At 52.5% G+C, this 18,923-nt stretch overlaps 1 protein-coding gene across 1 annotated transcript in view; it reads left to right on the top strand.

Annotated features, from left to right (window-relative positions):
* Positions 1 to 18,923, top strand: part of ANOS1 (anosmin 1) — a 104,903-nt gene that overhangs the window by 48,146 nt on the left and 37,834 nt on the right. Inside the window, exon 3 of the mRNA XM_037027715.1 lies at positions 12,090 to 12,152. Within this exon, the coding sequence (XP_036883610.1) occupies positions 12,090 to 12,152 (63 nt within the window). The remainder of the gene's footprint in view (positions 1 to 12,089; positions 12,153 to 18,923) is intronic.

The following is an 18,923-nucleotide window of genomic DNA, read 5'->3' as shown; positions in this document are numbered from 1 at the left end:
ACGGGCCTTTCAGGAGCACACCGTGCATCCCTGGGGCTTGGGGTGCCCACGCAAGCCACACACACGGCTGTGAAACCGTCCCTGTCAGGATAAGCCTCGGCTCCGATGAGTTTTAGCCTTCACACGCTTGCTGATGGGTCCCTGTGTGACAACGCGCGTCCCTCTTCAGCACTTCTCTCGGGGCTTGCCGCAATGAGACAAGGAGATTTCATTTCTGGGAGTAATAAGTACACAGCGTGTGTCTACCTGGGGCGTTCTGACAGGCCGCTGACACAAACCACCTTATCAAAACGACAGGCGGAAAAGGAAGGTCTGAGGTGTCAGACAGGGGCCCGTCGCACACCGCGAGGCCTCCCATGACGGGCCTTCGTGTTCCGCAGGGGCACCGAGGCCGTCCTGGGCGGCAGGAGGAAGAGCAGCAGGCCACCCAGCTGGCCGACACGGCCGACGTGGTCCCCCAGCTCCGCCGACATGATGTCTCAGGAAGCGTGTGTTGCTAAGAAAACGGGCCAGGAAAAAAAAATGCATTCAGACACAAGGGTCAGCGCAAGACCTGCACACCCTTTCCCGCGGAGCATGAAATGAGGGGGGTCCTCACCTCCATTCAGCGTGCAGCCCGGCAAGGTGTTGTTTAACCTGGGGGCTCGGCGGTGTCAGGAGCCCGCTGTGCCCGGGGCACGCTGGCTTTCCCCGGGGGACGGGGCCTGGCTGCGGGCGACTGGCGGTCCCCGCTGAGCCGTGCAAAATCCGCTCTCGGGAGAATGCAGGGCTCCGAGGACACACAATGGCTCTCTGCGGAAACCCGAGGCATGGCTCTGACAGCCTTGTGGGGCCGTTTCGATTCCCCGGGGGTCGCCCAGGGGTCGATCTGACAGTCTGCCAAAGCTCACACGCCTGTAAGCAACCGATAGGAAAATGTGGTGCATGTGTGCGTGCGTGCGTGTGTGTTACGCATTCCGGCTTTCACATGGCACAGAGAGATACCGTTTCTGCGGCCACGGCTGGGTGTTCGCAGCACTCTGACGGCAGGCTCAGTGTTTATTTTCTCTGACGAAGGGCAGTCTCGCAGGGGGCTCTTGAGGCTTCACGGTGGGGTAGGAGCTTCGTCGTGCGAGCAGAGGCATCCTTATGGAGCGACTGGGTTGTGAACATACATTCACGGGCAGGAGCCCAGGAACCAGACCCGCAGGTTCTCCCTTCCTAGACCCCTAAGGCAGACGATGGGACGGTGGATTGTCCCATTTCCCTCTGGACTTTGGCGGGGCATGTAGATACGGCTGGAGGCTAGTCACCGTTCGGGGCCTGCTACTCGGAGCTTTCTAACTGTGCAGCAGCAGGGCAGACTCATGTCCTATTTTCGGGGGGGGGGGGTGTGCNGGTCATCCAAAGGGTTTGCTGGGTGCAAAGGAGGGAGGACCTGGGGGGCCCCAGGCATGGGGGACCCCCGCTGTCTCACAGTGAGGGGCCAGGACAAGGAGGCAGGGTATCTGGGGCGATGACCCAGCCAGGGGGGATTCACCGGGGACACCCGGGACGGCTGGACACGGAACCGTGGCCCTCCTGACCTGTGCCTGGCCACCTGCTCACTGCACTTACTAGACACAGCTTTATGAGGCCTGGCAGAGTCCCGTTCAACTGCTCCATGGACCGACCCGCCGTCCACGCCGTGCGAGGGCGCACATCCCCGGGCCTCCACGCTGCCTCGCATGCCCGTCGACAGCCGCTGTCTGACGTTTCCTCATCTTCTGCCCATCGATGCGTCTCCACAGGGGCTTGGCAGTGAGGCCTGCTGCACAAAAGCTGTGCTTTGAAGTGACTTTCCGATGACTTTGTGGACGTTTCATTTTTAACTTGTTCTCAAGCCCTTCAGACACATTCGCTGGAACGGGCACGGAGCTTCCCGAGGACTTTTGACGGAGTCCGGGTAGAGCCGGCTTCCTGTCACAGACGCGTGGGTGCCTTCCGGCTGTCCCGAAGGGTCGCCTCTGGGTCCCTGTGCACTGTATTTGCCAAAGGAGATGGCGTGTCAGACAGGCTTTCCATTTCTGCTCACCGACCCAAATCTACGCTGTGTTACTTATAGTTACTTATAGCTCAGTACAACATAATGTAACAACGATATACTAGATAGATATAAAACAATAATATAATAACAATATAACTATAATGACAATTGTATGTACGCATACATACAGATATATAATTTTTAAATAATAACAACTATAGTGATAATTATACGTGCTTATACATAATTGTTATAGTATACTATTGTGATGGACTCATGATGGTTCATTTTATTTATTTTCTACGGAATTTATTGATTTCTTTTTACTGGGCGAGGAGGGAGAGAGAGGGAGAGAAACATCGGTGTGAGAGGGACGCATTGATTGGCTGCCTCTCGTGAGCACCTGACCGGGGAAGGAACCGGCCACCCAGGGGTGTGGCCCTGGCCGGGGACCGAACCTGTGATCTCTCGCTTGGTGGGGTGATGCCCAACCCCAGAGTAATGCCACTCAGGGGTCACTGTGGATTGTCCCCCACCCCCCGACCATCGACAGTCAAGTTGCAGACATCCCGGCTCTCCGCCCTTCAGTGGTCCGTCACGTTGTCTCCTGTGCCGTCAGCCCCTGTCGCCAGCGCCTCGTTCGGATCAGCGTGCTGCTTTGTTGTAGCTCGGTTCCGGTTCTGCCCAGGGCCTCCCACGGGGTGGGGGGGTCCCTGCTGGGACCTGCCGGGTCTCTCCACCGGGCACCTGCCGGCTTCCGTGTGTGGTTAACATCTTTGAACGCCGAGATGCCACCCTGCGACCTTCTGTGAGACTTTAGGACTACACTGCAGGGCCGCAGCAGACACCTGGGTCCTCAGGGCGCATGCTTTGTCTGCCGTGAGGCAGCCTTCCGTGCCTGTTTCCAGAGAGCTAGTGACGTGCACCGTGGTGTGCGTTAAGTGAGAAAGAATCATGCTGGGAGCACGGCTTTCTGCCCTGGCCAGGCGGCTCAGCCACTTAGAGCCCTGTCCCATATACCCAAAGGTTGGGGGTTCGATTCCTGGCCAGGGCACATGGCTCAGTCGCAGGTTCCATCCCTGGCTGGGGTGCGTGGAGGAGGCAGCCGATTGATGTTTCTCTCTCCCATCCACGTTTTTCGAGAAAACTCCTTTATTCATTGTTTTCCATTTTAATTGGTTTTGTGTGTTGATTTGTTTATTTCGAAGACTTTCAGTGACTCTTGATCTCAGAGTTCCCTTCATTGTAAAAGAATAGTTGTGATGACCTCCAGGCCCGATTTCTGGGTGAACACCCAGGTGAGAGACTAGTTCTCCCTCGCACGGTTCCGAGAAAGCCGGTGTGGGCTGTGGAATGTCGTGCTGGGTCGGCGCGCTGGCCGCCTGTGGTTTGGGCTCCGAGGACAGGGGGACCGCCCTCCTCCGGGCTGTCTGCCCGCTGTTCTCGGCTCTGCCAAGGCACAGGGCTCTTCTCGACACACAGGATTGCGACGGTTTCTGTACCGATTTACAGCTGGACAGAGTCCATGCTGCTTCCTCAAGGTACTAGGGTGGGTGCACATATTGTAGGAAACCCACTGAAGCACAAAAAGCCACGTCCATCTTCAAAACCCCCCAACAAACCACAGAGATCTACATTTCCCCCCCAGAAACTTGCTGCCATCAATTCAGAAAACAGGAATGGCCTTTGGTCATTTCTGTTCATCCCGTTATTCTATACGTGCTTTGGAGATATAACCTATATGACATAAAAACTGGGATAATTTTGTAGCGTCCGAAGCTTATTCTTCACATCCGGGCTCTGTGGTTCAACAGGCCACGGTTGCGTGAAAGGTGACTGTGCGTCCTACGCGTGGAGAGTCCGAGGTTTCCCCTCCCGATTCCCTCTCATGGCCACACGCACCAGGATAAGGCCCCTGCACCCGACCGTTGTTGCTGGAATTGTGTCAAAAGCTTCCGCACCTTTAACACAATTATTGCAACATACTTGGTGAGAATGGAATTAAAAAAAACTTGACTTTCCCATTCAATGAAAAGAAAAAGGGTAGCTATCAGAGAAATAGGAAATAACTAACAAAAAGTGTGTGTGGGGGGGAGGGGTGTGAAGCCAATTCACTGCTCAGATACGACAGGCAGGCATTTTTAAGTGTTGACATTAAACATTTCATTTCAAAAGAGTCCTCTTGGTCATGCGCACCCTGTTAGGTCTCCGAAATGTGTGGTTCAGACAGGTTAAAATGCAGCTTACACAGAGGAAGAAGTACCCCGCAAGTGCTGGGTGCGGGACGGTGTGCTAGGTCGTCGCGACGCCAAGGGTGCCCGCCCCTCCCGCTGTGCCCGCCCCTCCCGCTGGCTCGAAGCTTCCGTCTGCGTGCCTCTCCCCTGAGTCACCGAAGTGCTCCACACCTTCAGTCCCCAGAATGGCACCTCGGGGGCACACACCCATCTCAACATCGGGGCTTTCTCACCATAAAAAACCGGGACGGGCTCCTCGTGCCCCCTGTCCTGTGTGTGTGCATCCAAATTGCTGCCTCCTCTGAGCCAACCCGTGGAGTCGATGGCCAGCGTCCCGTCGCAGACGCAGCCGTGGACCTGAAGCCCGCGACCCAGCCGTGGCTTCTTTGAAGGCCTTTGTGTCCGCACATCTCGGAGATGTAGGCTGGGTGACGTGCCATCAAAGATTCCGTGCGCCTCTTAAAATTCTGCCTTTCCATGTGGCGGGCCGTCTCTCTGCCGGCCAGTGCCAGCGCGTTCCCGCCTCACCGTGTTCCCGCCTCCTCATGCGTCACTGTTCTCATCTGTGGACACACCCAGAAGGAAGGAGACAGACCCAAAAGTTGTCCTCCCGAACGCTCATCTCCTCCTTCTGGCTCTTTTCTGTCTTGCATATGCCCGCTCCCTACCTTCTCCACGCTGCCATCTTTGCGTGTGCTACGCTTCCTGCCGGACGAGTATTCTGGGCTTTTCTCCTTTGCTTTCATTGTCGACACTGTCGTCGACGCCCCCGTGGCCTGTTCCGCCTTTGCCCGCCGCCACCCAGCTCCCACCCCCCTTTCCTCTTTCCGTCACCACGCCGTTGTCACTACGAGTGAGACAGACACGTTCTTTTGATAATCCCTTCGGTGTTCTGGGCGTCTGCTCAGAAATGAACATGCCTTTTTGACCTTTCCAGACTGTGAAGAACTCGAGGACAGGTGTGTATGTGTGTGCGCGCGTGTGTGTGCAGTGCGTAGACGAGGGGAACCCATCACTTGTGAACACAGTGCGGTCCTAGAATTCAGCACGTGGTTATAGGAAGAAAGGGTGAGTGGATGAGTGAGGGGTGCCGAGAGGAAGAAAAGAGGAAGCTGTAAATGACCTTGCTCGCACCGACCTTTCTCCGCCACAGCTCTGTAGGTCGCCGGGGACTCCTTCCTCTAAATCCACCAGACACTTCAAACTCAGCAGCTCAAACCCACGTCCACATCTTTCCCCAGGTGTGTTCCTCCCACGCGTCCCCTCTTACGGACACCACCAGACCCCTGCCCACCGGGGTCAGAAATTTTGCAGTTTTCTCTCACTCTCGTCTCTCCCCCATTCTCGTCTTTCCGAGCAAACCAAGAGCCACGTCCATGGCTCACGGGCCTGCGTGGGCTTTCACGGGTTCATGTTTCCGGTCCCCATCTCCCCTCGTCTCCCCCGACCCAAACGCCACACTGGCACTAGGGTCCAGAGAAGATTTTGAAGACGTCGTAAACCTTCAGCTCTGGTTTCGTTTGTGGCGGTACCTCACGTCTCTAGGCCATTGGAACGCACGTGTCGGCTTACACAGACGTTGGGGCCGGCAGTTTGTGCTCTGAGATGGTCGGTGGCTCTTTCACAGTGCACTCCCCACTGCCCCAGGCGACCACAGTGTTGCCCAGGCCCCAGAGGCAGGTATAGTTACCGTCCAAGTTCCAACCAGGCTTATGAGCCAAGTCATGGATCCTCAGTTCTCCGACGCTCTCTCCCACGACCCCAGGCGGAAACACACGTCACATCCTTGGTTCTCACGGGGCATTTTCTCCTCCCCTTTATTTTATGTCTCACTGCTGCAGACTCACGTACTGAGATACATCTCCCCCGTGGCGATCATAAACCCCCTCAGCAGAACGCATCCTTCCCCCCCCATGTCGGTGGCGAAGTCAGGACTTGGCCCGTCGGGAATGCAAACTCGTACTTGTCGATGTAGCAGTCGTGAATTCCAACAGGCTGAAATATATGGAATGCCGGTTGCTCTGGTTTACCGTGGCTTCTGTTCTCTTGGCGAAATGGAGTTTCGGTTCCAGTTCCTTGAATACTGGACGGAGGGAAACATTTGAATGTTGAAGGAAGCTTTGGGGCTTCAGAATTTATTCTGCTTGCTCTTCGGGTACTGTCACTTTTGTGTGGTTCTTTTATGAACGTGTGGGAAGCTTGTCCCGAGGGTAGGTCAGCTAAGCCATGACCAACAATTTCCTTCTGTGTTCGTCCTTTGCCTCGAAGAATTGTGCCGCTGTGACGCAGAATGCCCGTCTCATCGGCGGTGATCACCCCAATACCCGGAATCCGCCACACCTGGGAGTTCTGGGGCTGAGCCCTCTCTGGGATCATAATATTTAGTAATCTCGTAGGCGTGCAAAGCCCTTTCTGGGTTCCACCTCACTCAGCCCTCGTAGGCTTGTGGCAGAGAAAGAGGGTGCAGGGCTTCGTCATGAAAGGGAATCCCTTGGCCGGGCCAAAGCACGGCCCCGTCTCAGTCCCAGACTCTTGCAGGCTCCCTGGAGCCGCTGGCTTTGTGTCCCCGGCCTCCCTAAGTGGCCGCTTGCTGTCCCTCGCAAGGAAGAACAGCAGTGCCTAGCTTGACACACCCCCGTGGGTGTTTGTTCTAAAGGGTCCACGCGCATGTCATTCTAAAGGCGCTCTATGCCTCTGCACTGCTTCCCGCTCTCTGCTGCTCCTGTTCGGTGGTGTCTTACCGAGTCAGCACGAACGAGGGTGCGCTCCTATTCGAACCTGCTAATAGGCTGAGTGATCTTCCCTGTCGTAGACTAGGCACACGGCAGCTAGGGCTGTGGCTTCCTTGTCACGCAGGGACGCCACATACTGGTCCCAAAGAACAGGCAACGGCTCTTGGGGGTACTGCGAACGAGGCTACGTGGTTACAGAGAGGAGAGAGTGATGCGTGCCGTGTGGGCAGCAACGGTCAGAAACAGATGGTGTGAGCAGCTGGGGAGCTGGGTGGAGGGACGACGCAGGGGCCGCGAGGGAAGGACCACGGCAACGGGCCCGCGGTAGGAGGGCGTTGCTTTGGGGAACAGAGACGAGACCCGCTTCGAGGAGGCAATTCGTCTGAGGTGGAGGAAGCTGGTTAGGCTAGATTTGCTTGTCGCCCAGATGTTGTCCGTGGAAACCCATCTGCTTTGGGCCGATGGGACTGTTGTTGGCTAACGTTACCAGGGAACTCATACTATCCAACTCCTGCCCGGGAAGGATGAAAGCAGCCAAAACAGACAAAATCGCTCCACGGTCAGAGGCCACCCTTGAGTGGCCTCTCCTGGTCATCCTTGGGGACGTGGTTTTCTCAAGTCCAGCTCTGTCATCATGACCAATGTATCTCTGCTGGGATTGACCCAGAAATGTTCAACCTCAGCACCACGAACACTTGCGGCCAGGGAGTTTGGCATGGGGGGCAGGAGGCAGCTGAACCCTGGGCATCGAGGGGTGTTTCAGCAGCGTCCCTGACCCCTACCTACGAGAAGCCAGCGCCTCTCTCCTTAGGTATCACACGTCAGGGTCTCAACTCCTTGCCTGAGGTTCACCGAGCACATCTGCCCACTCAGAGCCACCAAGCAATTCAAATAATTTACCCACCGTCTTACATTGTCCACAAACCACAATCATCAGACACCCACTCAGGGTGTGTAACACACAGAAAAACGGGCAGGTGTACATGAAGTCCGTGTCACTGGCCACGGTGTGAGGTTTGGAGCGCCGGGCAGTTCCGGGCAGTTCTCTGGACGTCGGGGCAGCTGGGTTTGCCGTTCTCCCTGTTTCTTAACCCGACCCCACCCTTCACGCCTGTTGGTGTTTACTTGGTTCCCTGGAAGCGTCTGAGTGTGCCAGCCCAAGGCGCGTGTTGCAAGCTGATGCCAGTGTATGTGTAAATGCAGCCCACGGGTACTTAGTCAGTTGCTGCCGCATGCGGCAGATGTGGCGGGGAGAGCCCCAAGGATTCAGGGCCCTTGTGTCCGACATGCTGGTGGAGTATTGCGTGAGCGGCTTTTATTACTGTGCCCTTTCAAATGGAAGACGGGTACCAAGTTACCATCTAAGCTCGGGATCGTGTCAGTGTTTGTCTACGTGTAGTAAATGATTGGCATCTGTGTTCCAAATGATAATGTGTGTGCTGGGCTCGCTCAACCTGCTTTTTAAAAGAATTCATCTGAAATTTCTAGTTTTTCTTCATTGCGTTTTTGAAGCAGTAGGTTGAGAGGAAAGGGTTTGAAACCTGAAAGCCTTGACCACCTGCTAGTATCGCCCTGCCTGCATGGCTCAGTGGGTTGGAGCATTGTCCCAGGTCCTCACCAAAAGGTTGTGAGTTCGAGCCCCGGTCGGGGCACATCGCTAGGTTGCAGGTTTGATCCCTGGTCCGGGTGAGTTTGTGAGGCAGGCGATCAGTATTTCTCCCTCACATTGATGTTTCTGTCTCTGTTTCTCCCTTCTTCTCTCTAAAATCAATAAACATATCCTCAGGTGAGGATTAAAAAACACATAAAAATAGACCACTTCCTAGTGCTACCTTTCATTACTGTTTTTCTTTGTAGTTTGAGGCTGTATATGACCAGGACACATACAGCTGTGATACGTCATAAATTCCAATGCGATCGTCTCTAGTCATACTATTTCTCTTACATTCCCTTCTCTTACGGAAGGCTTCCAGCTGCCTCTTTTGGCGAAACATTTTTCAAAAAAAATTATTACTGTCGCTTGGAGAAAAGGAAATGCTTTCCTCCTGTCTGATGTGAGAGAGAAACGGCCGTCATTATTTTCTCCCCTCTTTGGCGTTTGTAGAAACCGTGTCCCTAGCCAGCAGCAGTGTAACGAGATTGAGCTCTGGCAAGTTTATCCTGCGAAACGTGCTCAGCTGTCTACGTCCGGCCGTTCTCGACAGGCCGCTTTCACAGAGGACTCTTGGAGGAAAAATGCATGCTGTCATTGAGGACACTTGGAGATGCAGCTTCGGCGCTGCTGATGAGTTGCTCTTGTCGCAAGCGAGGCAAGCAAGCAGTTAAAAGAGGGCGGCCCATGCATTGCATCTCCAGGGCTCAATGTGGAAGACAGCTCGTGGGTGAACCCGAGAGGTACGTGACGTATCGCTTCCATTAGCGGCTCAGAAATACACCTGGTTTCATGAGGGAGACCTGTTCTGAAGAAGGTATTTGCTCTCCAGGCTGACAGGAGTGTGGGTAGGGCTATGTGCTGTGGTGGCGATCCCGAAGGTGCGGGGCCTTTTTTGGTGCGTGGGTGTGTGCAGATGTGAAAACGCAGCCTTCTACATGGGTGCCAGTGTGTTTCTGTCATTGACACCTTCACACGGACGGAAAACGGAATGATGGGAGTCCTTGGGGACATGCAGAGCCGCCCTGCCCCGATCAGCTTTGATACGGACTAAACGCGTGCCGCATCTTTCCGGAATCAAAGGACAGGCTTCCCCTGCAAAGGAGCTGCACCCATGTCCAGGATGCAGCCCCGGCTCTCGCGGAGCGGTCTCGATGCTTCGAAGCTCACGTCTCCAGCGGAACAGAACCGCAGGGTGTCTTAGAATGTGACTTTTGTTCACTTCAAACGGTCTCAAGGAGGAATTGGGCCAGGCATGCTTGTGAAACGCCACTCAACTTCAGGGGCTCAGGAGCCAGCATCTCCATGTCCTCAGGAGAACCCCGCGGATAAGGCATCGGCATGCTTCAGACGAGATCGGGCGCGTTCAGGGTGGAACGGCCGAAGTAGACGAGGCATTGACATTTTTCTACAAAAATAAAAATAAAAAAAGGAACTCTTTAAGGAGCTCATGAAATAGGTCCGCTTAAGAGAGGGGCACGTCAATAAATGGGGCTTAAGCCTGGATAGGTCTTGGAAAACTCTCAGTGATGAGCTCACGTTTTTTAAAAAATTCAACGAACTAAAAAGGAATTGTTCATATGCCATATTAAAGAATATACAATCTAAAATATTCTCATAGGACACACGTTGTTTCTTCGGGGAACTTTTATGAAACCAAAAAGAGATGCTACAGACTCTGTTTTCATCAAATTCTTTCATTCCCCCCCCGCCCCCGGTTTTAGTGGGATGTAAGTGACATTGAACACTGTAGGAGTGATGATTCTATACACATACATATTGTAAAAGACTTACCGGCTAAGGTGGTTCCTTTTTAAGTTTAGTAATAATCGGAGCTTCTAGGAGGACTTGCTAAAAGATTTATGGGCTTTGCCTTGGCTGGTGTGGCTCAGTGGAGTGAGCACGGGCCTGGGAAGCAAAGGGTCCCCGGTTCGATGCCCAGTCAGGGCACAGGCCTGGGTTGCGGGCCAGGTCCCCCAGTAGGGGGCGTGTGAGAGGCAACCACACATTGCTGTTTCTCCCCCTCTCTTTGTCCCTCCCTTCCCCTGTCTCTAAAAATAAATAAAACCTTTAACCAAAAAAGATTCCTGGGCCCCGATCTGGAGGATGCTGACTCTGTACGGCTAGAAGCAGGCCACACATCGGCATTTCTCGTGACCTCCGGGAGATGCCCCTGTTACTGGCCATCCATCACCCCCGCCGTGGCATGGCCGTAGTGGATGGGCCATGGCACAGGTGTGGTGGTTTGTTTTCAGGTATTCATTTTAACTAAAAATGGCAAGAGATATCTGAAAATTAAGTGTCATCCTAGATTTTCCCGTTTACTGTTAAACTACATTTTTTTTATTTTAAAAACCAGGAAGGTTCATCGGACATAGACTGGCAAAGTCATGTCAGTGTGTGTCCTGAATTCTACACGGTACCTGTCTGGAATTTCACTGGGCATGGGGTCCTCGTGGAGAAATGGATCACGAGAGAGACAGAAAGCACGTGAAGTAGATGGTGATGACCTTACGGGTGTCAGGCTGGGCCAATGTTTAGTGACCGCAAACTCGACGTGACTATTCATTTTACCGACTCGAGCTTGCGTTACCACCCGGTTTTGCAAATCGAATCTCCGTGCCTACGAATGCAACGTTTTCAACTGTGAGGCCTACCTGCTATCTCCTACCGATTGCTATCTATTTTTATTTTGCTCTGTTTACATAACGTACTACAGATCGGAATAAACTGTATAGTTACACATGTGCTTACATATACTCTATTGTTTCCACAATGCTATTTGTTGTTATAATTGTTATTGAACAGTGGATCTTATGTATTATCTTTTATTAAAATGCATCTGTCCACAGTAATGCATCTACCCAAACTTTCATCTGCAAGTCACACCCGATTTATTCAGTGCATTTTTACAGAGGAAGTAAACTGGGTGAATGTGAACACTGTTTGATTTACGGAGCTAGAGGCGCAAGTTAACAACAATGTGTGTGTAGAGATACATATGCGCATATATATATATATGCATATATATATATATATATATATATATGTCTTCATACGACGCATCTTTACTCAGTTACTTACAGGCCAGTATACGAAACAGTCTCTCTGTTGCCAACAGGAAACCAAGTTAGATTTAGAGGTTGTCAGAAAAGCAAAGTCATGTGTGACGGGCACCTTACAGAAGCATTTCTGAGGCAACCTGTAGTGCCTGCGAGTGGCCGTCCCCCCTTGTCCTCTGGGCCCCCCTCCCCACTGTGCGCCTCTTCAGCTGCGCTGAAACGCACATTTCTGAGCCTGCCCTGCCTGCTCCGAGCGAAGGGGCTGCCCCGGCACCCCGCTGTGCACAGCCGAGCTTGTGCTGGGGAGAAGGAGGCATGGCCAACAGGGGCGGGGCACAGTGGGCTCTTGCCTCTCAGGGGGTCTCTCATGCCTGTTGTCTGACCGCCTTTGCTGTCCGCCCGCAGTGCCTGGAGCCCTGCAAGGAGTCCCGGGACCTGCGGAGGGAGCCGTGCCAGAGCTTCTGCGAGGTAAGCAGCGCCAGGGTCCCTGTATCCCTGCGCGCCCCTGTGCGCGCGCGGCTGGGCTGCCGCTGACCGGGATGCAGTGGGCCTGCAGCGCTTCTGCAGCCTGGGCGTTTCGCGCGCGCGCGTGTGTGTGTGTGTGTGTGAGAGAGAGAGAGAGAGAGAGAGAGAGAGAATGTGTGTGTGAATGCCCATGCAAAGGAAACCAATGCTTGGGCCTTCTGTGGCCGTGCAAACAGACACGGAAAAGGCTATCGCCTCGGTCGCAAGCATGACACCCCACCCCCCACCAACACACACGCACACAGGGAGGTGACCACGCCAGGGTGTGACTCCGAGGGGCTCACTCAGGGCATGTGTACTGCAGACAGCAAATGGGAAGAAGTGNGGGCTCTTGCCTCTCAGGGGGTCTCTCATGCCTGTTGTCTGACCGCCTTTGCTGTCCGCCCGCAGTGCCTGGAGCCCTGCAAGGAGTCCCGGGACCTGCGGAGGGAGCCGTGCCAGAGCTTCTGCGAGGTAAGCAGCGCCAGGGTCCCTGTATCCCTGCGCGCCCCTGTGCGCGCGCGGCTGCCGCTGACCGGGATGCAGTGGGCCTGCAGCGCTTCTGCAGCCTGGGCGTTTCCTGTGTGTGTGTGTGTGTGTGTGTGTGTGTGTGTGTGTGTGAATGCCCATGCAAAGGAAACCAATGCTTGGGCCTTCTGTGGCTTCTGTGGCCGTGCAGACACAGAAAAGGCTATCGCCTCAGTCGCAAGCACGACACCCCGCCCACCACCACCCACCAACACACAGACGCACACAGGGAGGTGACCACGCCAGGGCGTGACTCCGAGGGGCTCACTCAGGGCGTGTGTACTGCAGACAGCAAATGGGAAGAAGTGAAGCAGGCCCCCTGGACACGTCCAACAGAGCAGGGGCTCACAGGTGAAAAAATGGCCCCTAGTTCACCAATGAACTGAGGGCAGAGACAGGGCAGGGAGGCCGGCGCCTTGTTGTCCATGGTCGGTAAAGCACACCCCGGTGAGAAGGGAATACTTTGTATTCCATTCTCTTTTTAAAGATTTTTTAAATTTAGTGATGACACAGAGAGAGAAAGAGAGAGAGAGAAACATCGATTTGTTGTTCCACCCATGGATACATGCCTTCATTGGTTGATTCTTGTATGGGCCCTGACCGGGGATTGAACCCACGGCCTTGGTGTATCAGAACGACGCTCTAGCCAATGGCGCTCCCCGGCCAGGGCCGTGTTCCATCTGGTCTATACACAAACCATGCATCTACGTGAACGAACAAACACCACTGTAGAGTCTTGGCGAGCAAGCAGGGCCATGGTATTTCCTCTATAAACCCATTGTTGTTACTTAATATAGTGGCTGTGGGCTGGTGCGATTATGGCTGGTCCCTGAGCGGGGAGCTATCCCGGAAGGCCGTTTGAAACCTTGGTCCCTGGACATCCCAAGGGAGATGGCCACACCCTCTGTGATCACTGTGAGGCCGTCGGGACCCCATCTGGTTTGCTACAGTAGGACTCGTGTGCAAAGTGTGACCTGCTCTAGCCGGAAGTGTGAGGGACCCCTCGGAGCGCGGGGAGCACAGAGCCCAGCTCACGTGAGCGACTTTGCCNCCACTGTAGAGTCTTGGCGAGCAAGCAGGGCCATGGTATTTCCTCTATAAACCCATTGTTGTTACTTAACATCAGTGGCTGTGGGCTGGTGCGATTATGGCTGGTCCCTGAGCGGGGAGCTATCCCGGAAGGCCGTTTGAAACCTTGGTCCCTGGACATCCCAAGGGAGATGGCCGCACCCTCTGTGATCACTGTGAGGCCATCGGGACCCCATCTGGTTTGCTGCAGTAGGACTCGTGTGCAAAGTGTGACCTGCTCTAGCCGGAAGTGGGAGGGACCCCTCGAAGCGAGGGGAGCACAGAGCCCAGCTCACGTGAGCGACTTTGCCAAGCGACGTCGCTCGGTGCTCCATGAGCTCCCGTCTCGATGTTCAGTGTGCTTCTTTGATCGCTGGTATGTCTCCATGGCCCATTGTCGTTGGCTGGCTTCGCTCTTGTCTTGAGGTACGTGTCTGCGCATTTTCAGGGCGCGTCATTCACTGAGACAGACCGAATACGATGGGTCATCGCCTTGTGGATGAAGAATGCGTGCAAAGTCTACGTGGCCGTGAAGCCGAGCTTGCCCGTGGTGACGGTGATGCTTGGGTGTCGGTGGCGAGTGCCCTTTTTTTTTAATCCAAATTTCCCTTTTCACTCGGGGTTTACGGCAGTCATGGCATGCAAAGGCTTCAAGAATGCTCGTGACGTGGGATCGCTGTTAGGAGACGTCCTTTGCCAGTCATCTTACAGAGGAGATGATCCTCATTCCATCCCATTTTATGTCCTTATGTCAAATGTCAAAGTCTTGGAGACTAGCTCCTGAAGGTATCCAGGGCATCAAAGGCCTTTGTGAGGTTGTGCGATCATTTACGGGCTGGATAGAGAATGTTCTCCATGGTGTGCAGGCTTTCCCTTTTTCCGTCTTTAATAGCGAGGCTCCATTTTCACTGAATTTCTGTCTGCCTCTGAGGAGGAGAGTATTCTAGGAGACGCAGCCGGGGGGGGGGGGGCAGTTGATGAGTTTTGGAAATTTATAAGTGGCTGGGATGGCATGAGTAAAGAGCTATCTTGTCTGAGAGGAGTTTGGGAAGGGCAGCGTCATTTACTGCCTTTGAGAAACAAAGATGGCCCTCGGTCACAGTGCACATTAGGTAAATGGGGGCTGTTTGGATGGAGGCCGCCATGCTGGAATTCTGGGACCCGTCCGTGGGAACGGCACGTAGAGCGGCCCGGAGGGTTTTGTAGTGTGGGCGTGACCAGCAGCCCCTGTCGGACGGCTCCTAGAGAGCCAATTGGAGTCTGTATGTAAACTATACGGGAAGACGTGCAGACCAAATGCACACGGCTCCTTCTAGAAGGCTCAGCTCCTTCTCTAAGCTCACCCGAGTGGGACAGCAGGCAGATCAGGGGCTCTCGTTCTGACGAAGTGAGGTTTGCGTCCTTCTTTCCTGGGATGGCGTGGCTGCCACAGGTGCAAAGAATCTTGTCTGCAGTGTGTGTGTGTGGGGGGGCTGCATTGCATAACAAGCCCAGATTTCTAGGGATGAGTCCCCCTCAGTGCACAGGCAGTGGTGGTGGTGGGTGGGGGGCTCTTCCTTCTACAGAGGCCATGCAGGATGCAAATAGCTCTGTCCGGGTTCGTCCCGTGCACAGATCGCTGGGATCCTGCTAAAACGTGGCTTCAGGCTCAGTCGGTGTGGGCGCGCATCTGCATGTCCAATGGGGATGTGTGAACCCTACAGGGCCAACGACCACCCTTGATGGTCTCTGGGTGTCCCCCTCTGGCATTGGGGTTCCCCGTCAGGCCCACACTTTCAGTTGCCTACTAATCCTGTGAGGTCCTTGGGCTTTCTTCCATAATACTCTATAGACAGAAAACATGCCATTCTGATAATGATGGAAAATAAAGAGATGGAAACGGGTCTCAAAAGCGAGTGTTGGCCGGTGTGGCTCCGTGGGTCGGGCATCGTTCTGCAAAGTGGAAGGTCCCCGGTTCAATTCCTAGTCAGGGCACATTCCCGGGTTGCCGGTTCAGTCCCCACTCAGGGTGCATACAGGAGGCCACAGAGGAATGTTCCTCTCTCATTGTGATGTTCTCCTCTCTTTTTTTCCCTCAATGCCCCCCTCTCTCTCTTAAAAAAAAAAAAAAGGTCTTCCATTTGCCTGGGAACCGAGCTAAGTGTAATCACATCTAATAAATTAGTACGTGTCACTGAGTTTCCAAGCAGATTATAATTGCTTTTCCAAGCATAAGTTGGGAACATTTGAACGGAGAATGCTTTTTCTCCAATTTCATGCTTACTCAGCATTTAGATGCTGCCTTTGAGTGGATCCAGCTGGCAATTTTGATTTATTTAAAATAGTATCATGTCTTTCTTTTTAAATAAAAGACACATTATTTTTAATGTGTACGCATGATCTGTACACGTTTAAAAACTCTAACAAACGACACAGGAGAGTGGAAGCCAACCGTTCCTTCCAATTCTGGACCCGGAATAGCCACGGGTACCTGGGCACGAGAGCTACCATCGCAACCTAAGACTGCCGTGCTTAGAAGCAGTTCAAGGGTGGGCCCTCGGCGGTCGTCTGGAAAGTTAGATTTCGGGAGGACCCCAAAACATTCCTTGCCCTGTGTCTGCTGGACTCCTGCTCTTCTCCTGGGAGTCTGGCATTTGGGAGGCAGAAGGGGCGTCTGTGAGCAGCCCCTGGTAGCAACTCTGCTCATTGTGTGTCTCTGAAGCCTCCTGGTGGACGGCACCCCAGCTCGTGGCTGGAAGAACCCGGCACACGTGGGGGCTCCACTGGGCGCCGACTCTCTGCGGCTGCCCTGGGTTCCCCCTGCGCATCTCCCCACCCACCTTTCCCCTCCTGATAACATAGCACGTTCGTGCTGTAGGAAATGACAGCTGTGAGCACAGCTTTGTGCTCGGTGCTGTGAGACCCGCTGGGAAATTACTGAAATGGGGGGGACATCCTTGGGGACCCCAGGGTACTTACCACTCGGCAGACATTTCTGTACGCAAGCTAGGTTTAATTGTAATGGAAGTTTAACATCACAGGCATGTAACAGGAGAAAGAGAAACCCCCCAAATTTTAACGGGGGAAGGATATGGAAAATACTATGAGGTTGAAATAGGAATGTTTGAAATTTCATGTTTGTTTCATTATTTACTCATGTCCTAAAGTTAAGTTCAAAGTCAGTCCCTCCAATGTGTTTCTTCCGCCACTACTTCAACCTACCAATGTTTTTAAAATCATTTAATTTTTAGTTTCAAGACACCACATTCTCTTCCTGAACAGTAATTCCTACCTTATTCAATTTCAGCTTTTTATTTATGTGAGTGGCAAAGTGATTAATCATTTATGCCAATTTCTTTGTGCGTGGCTTTTGAAATTTGATCATATCTTTATTTTTGAAAAGGAGTCCAAAATATCATTTTCTTTGAACTTGTCTGTGACAAACTTTGTCTGCTGCTATACCCAAATTCCAGGTGAATGGCTCAGAATTTTTTTCTTATAGAAGTATATGTGTGTGTATGTGTGTGTGGGGGGTCCACCTGCAGAGCCCCCCTGGCCACCATGGATGAGAATAAGTGTACCAAGACATGATCTGCTTGGGGAAGAAAGGTGACCAATCTCTCAAAGGAGAAAGGCCAAGAGCCTTTTCCTCAATGGGCTTTTATGGGGTTCAATTTGCACAGGAATCCAGGTAAAGCTCATCAATCATTGTCAGGCAGTCAGGATCAAACAATAGATAACATAAAAGAACTGTGAAGGCTTATTCTGAGTCAGGGTCAGTGAGCGAAAGGGCTATAAAACTTTGGGAAACAAACTCATTTTATGCTGCATGCTTATCAGAAAATTGAGGGCATTCTTAGAAAAGCAGGTTTCACAGGATTTTATGCATTCTTTCTTTGGCCTGATCACCCCAGGGAGCCCGCCCATTCCTGCCCAGGGCTGCACCCCCCTCCGTCATTGTTTCAGGCTTCAGTCAGGCAGGGGAAGTAAGGCAGCCAAGATATAAGGAGACTTCTTGCCGACGGAATGAGGACTCAGGCTCTGTCAAAGCCGAGGGGTGGGGATCCATCACCCCCTTGCTTTATAGACTGTGCCTGTCTTAGGTCGTCCCTCCCTTGAGGAATCTTACCCATCACTGGTAACTGGTCATCTGCTGGGGCCAAGCGGGGTGAAGTAAAAGGGGGCAGAGGCAGTGCCCCTGCCAGGGAGATAAGCTTTGTCTCCTAAGTGGCTTATGGTCCCCAGGTCTCTTTACTCAGCCTTAGCCATGGGGGGGGGGGGGGTTACAGGTTCTGAAACTAGGCAGGGCAGTTTCCAACATATATGCTTTATTTTCATTGCATACTTAATATGGTATTAGCCCATCAATTCTTACTTTTTATTTACCTCTGGAATGCCTGGGTTGTGTCATTGCATGATAGTGCAAGAAGCGCTCGTGAGCGCTTCCATTCTCTGAGTCTTTATGTGTTTGAGAATATTTCTATCAAACATGCATTTCAACAACTACTTCTCTGATTTTCACATAGATTTACTTTATATATGTTAGTATATATTATATTTATGTACACTATGTATTTTCTCTGTCTTTATGTCTTTGAGATTATTTCTGTCCCCTATTTTTGAAGAACACCTTAGCTGATTTTCTATATTTACATACATTTTTCATTTTTCTTCTTATTACGTAGCCATTGCTCTATTGGTTTCACACATTAAATTTTGTAGAGAGAAACAAATTCGAGGGAAACCATATATAGTCTCAGTCATAATCAACTTGCTTTTTCTACCTGAATGTGTAAAAAATTATATTTATATCCTTGAAGATCCATAGTATATGCTCTATTTTAGTGTTTCTTGTTTGTATGAGCATTCCCGGAATACACCTGCTTTTTGATGTGCATATGTAAAAACTTGCATATATACTTGCATGTATGTGCATATATACCCACATGCACACATATGTGGATATACCTATCTATGCAGTTTTACCCCCTGCTGTGCCCTTGCTACATTAGGAAATACAGACTCTCCGAGGTGACCCTAAGAGGGAGGGGAGTTGAGAGCCACAGACTCAGTGGTTTTTCTTTCCCCTGACGTATGGGTGGTCCTTGGAAAATCACTGGCCACCCTGGTGGCCCACAGTCTTACTTGTTAGTGATTTTG

This window comes from Sturnira hondurensis, unplaced genomic scaffold (genome assembly GCF_014824575.4).
Source record: "Sturnira hondurensis isolate 20B ecotype Veracruz unplaced genomic scaffold, ASM1482457v3 Scaffold0019234, whole genome shotgun sequence".
In the NCBI taxonomy this organism is placed as follows: Eukaryota; Metazoa; Chordata; class Mammalia; order Chiroptera; family Phyllostomidae; genus Sturnira; species Sturnira hondurensis.
The sequence above is the reverse complement of the archived record's forward strand: the minus strand, read 5'-3'. Positions and strand labels throughout refer to the sequence as shown.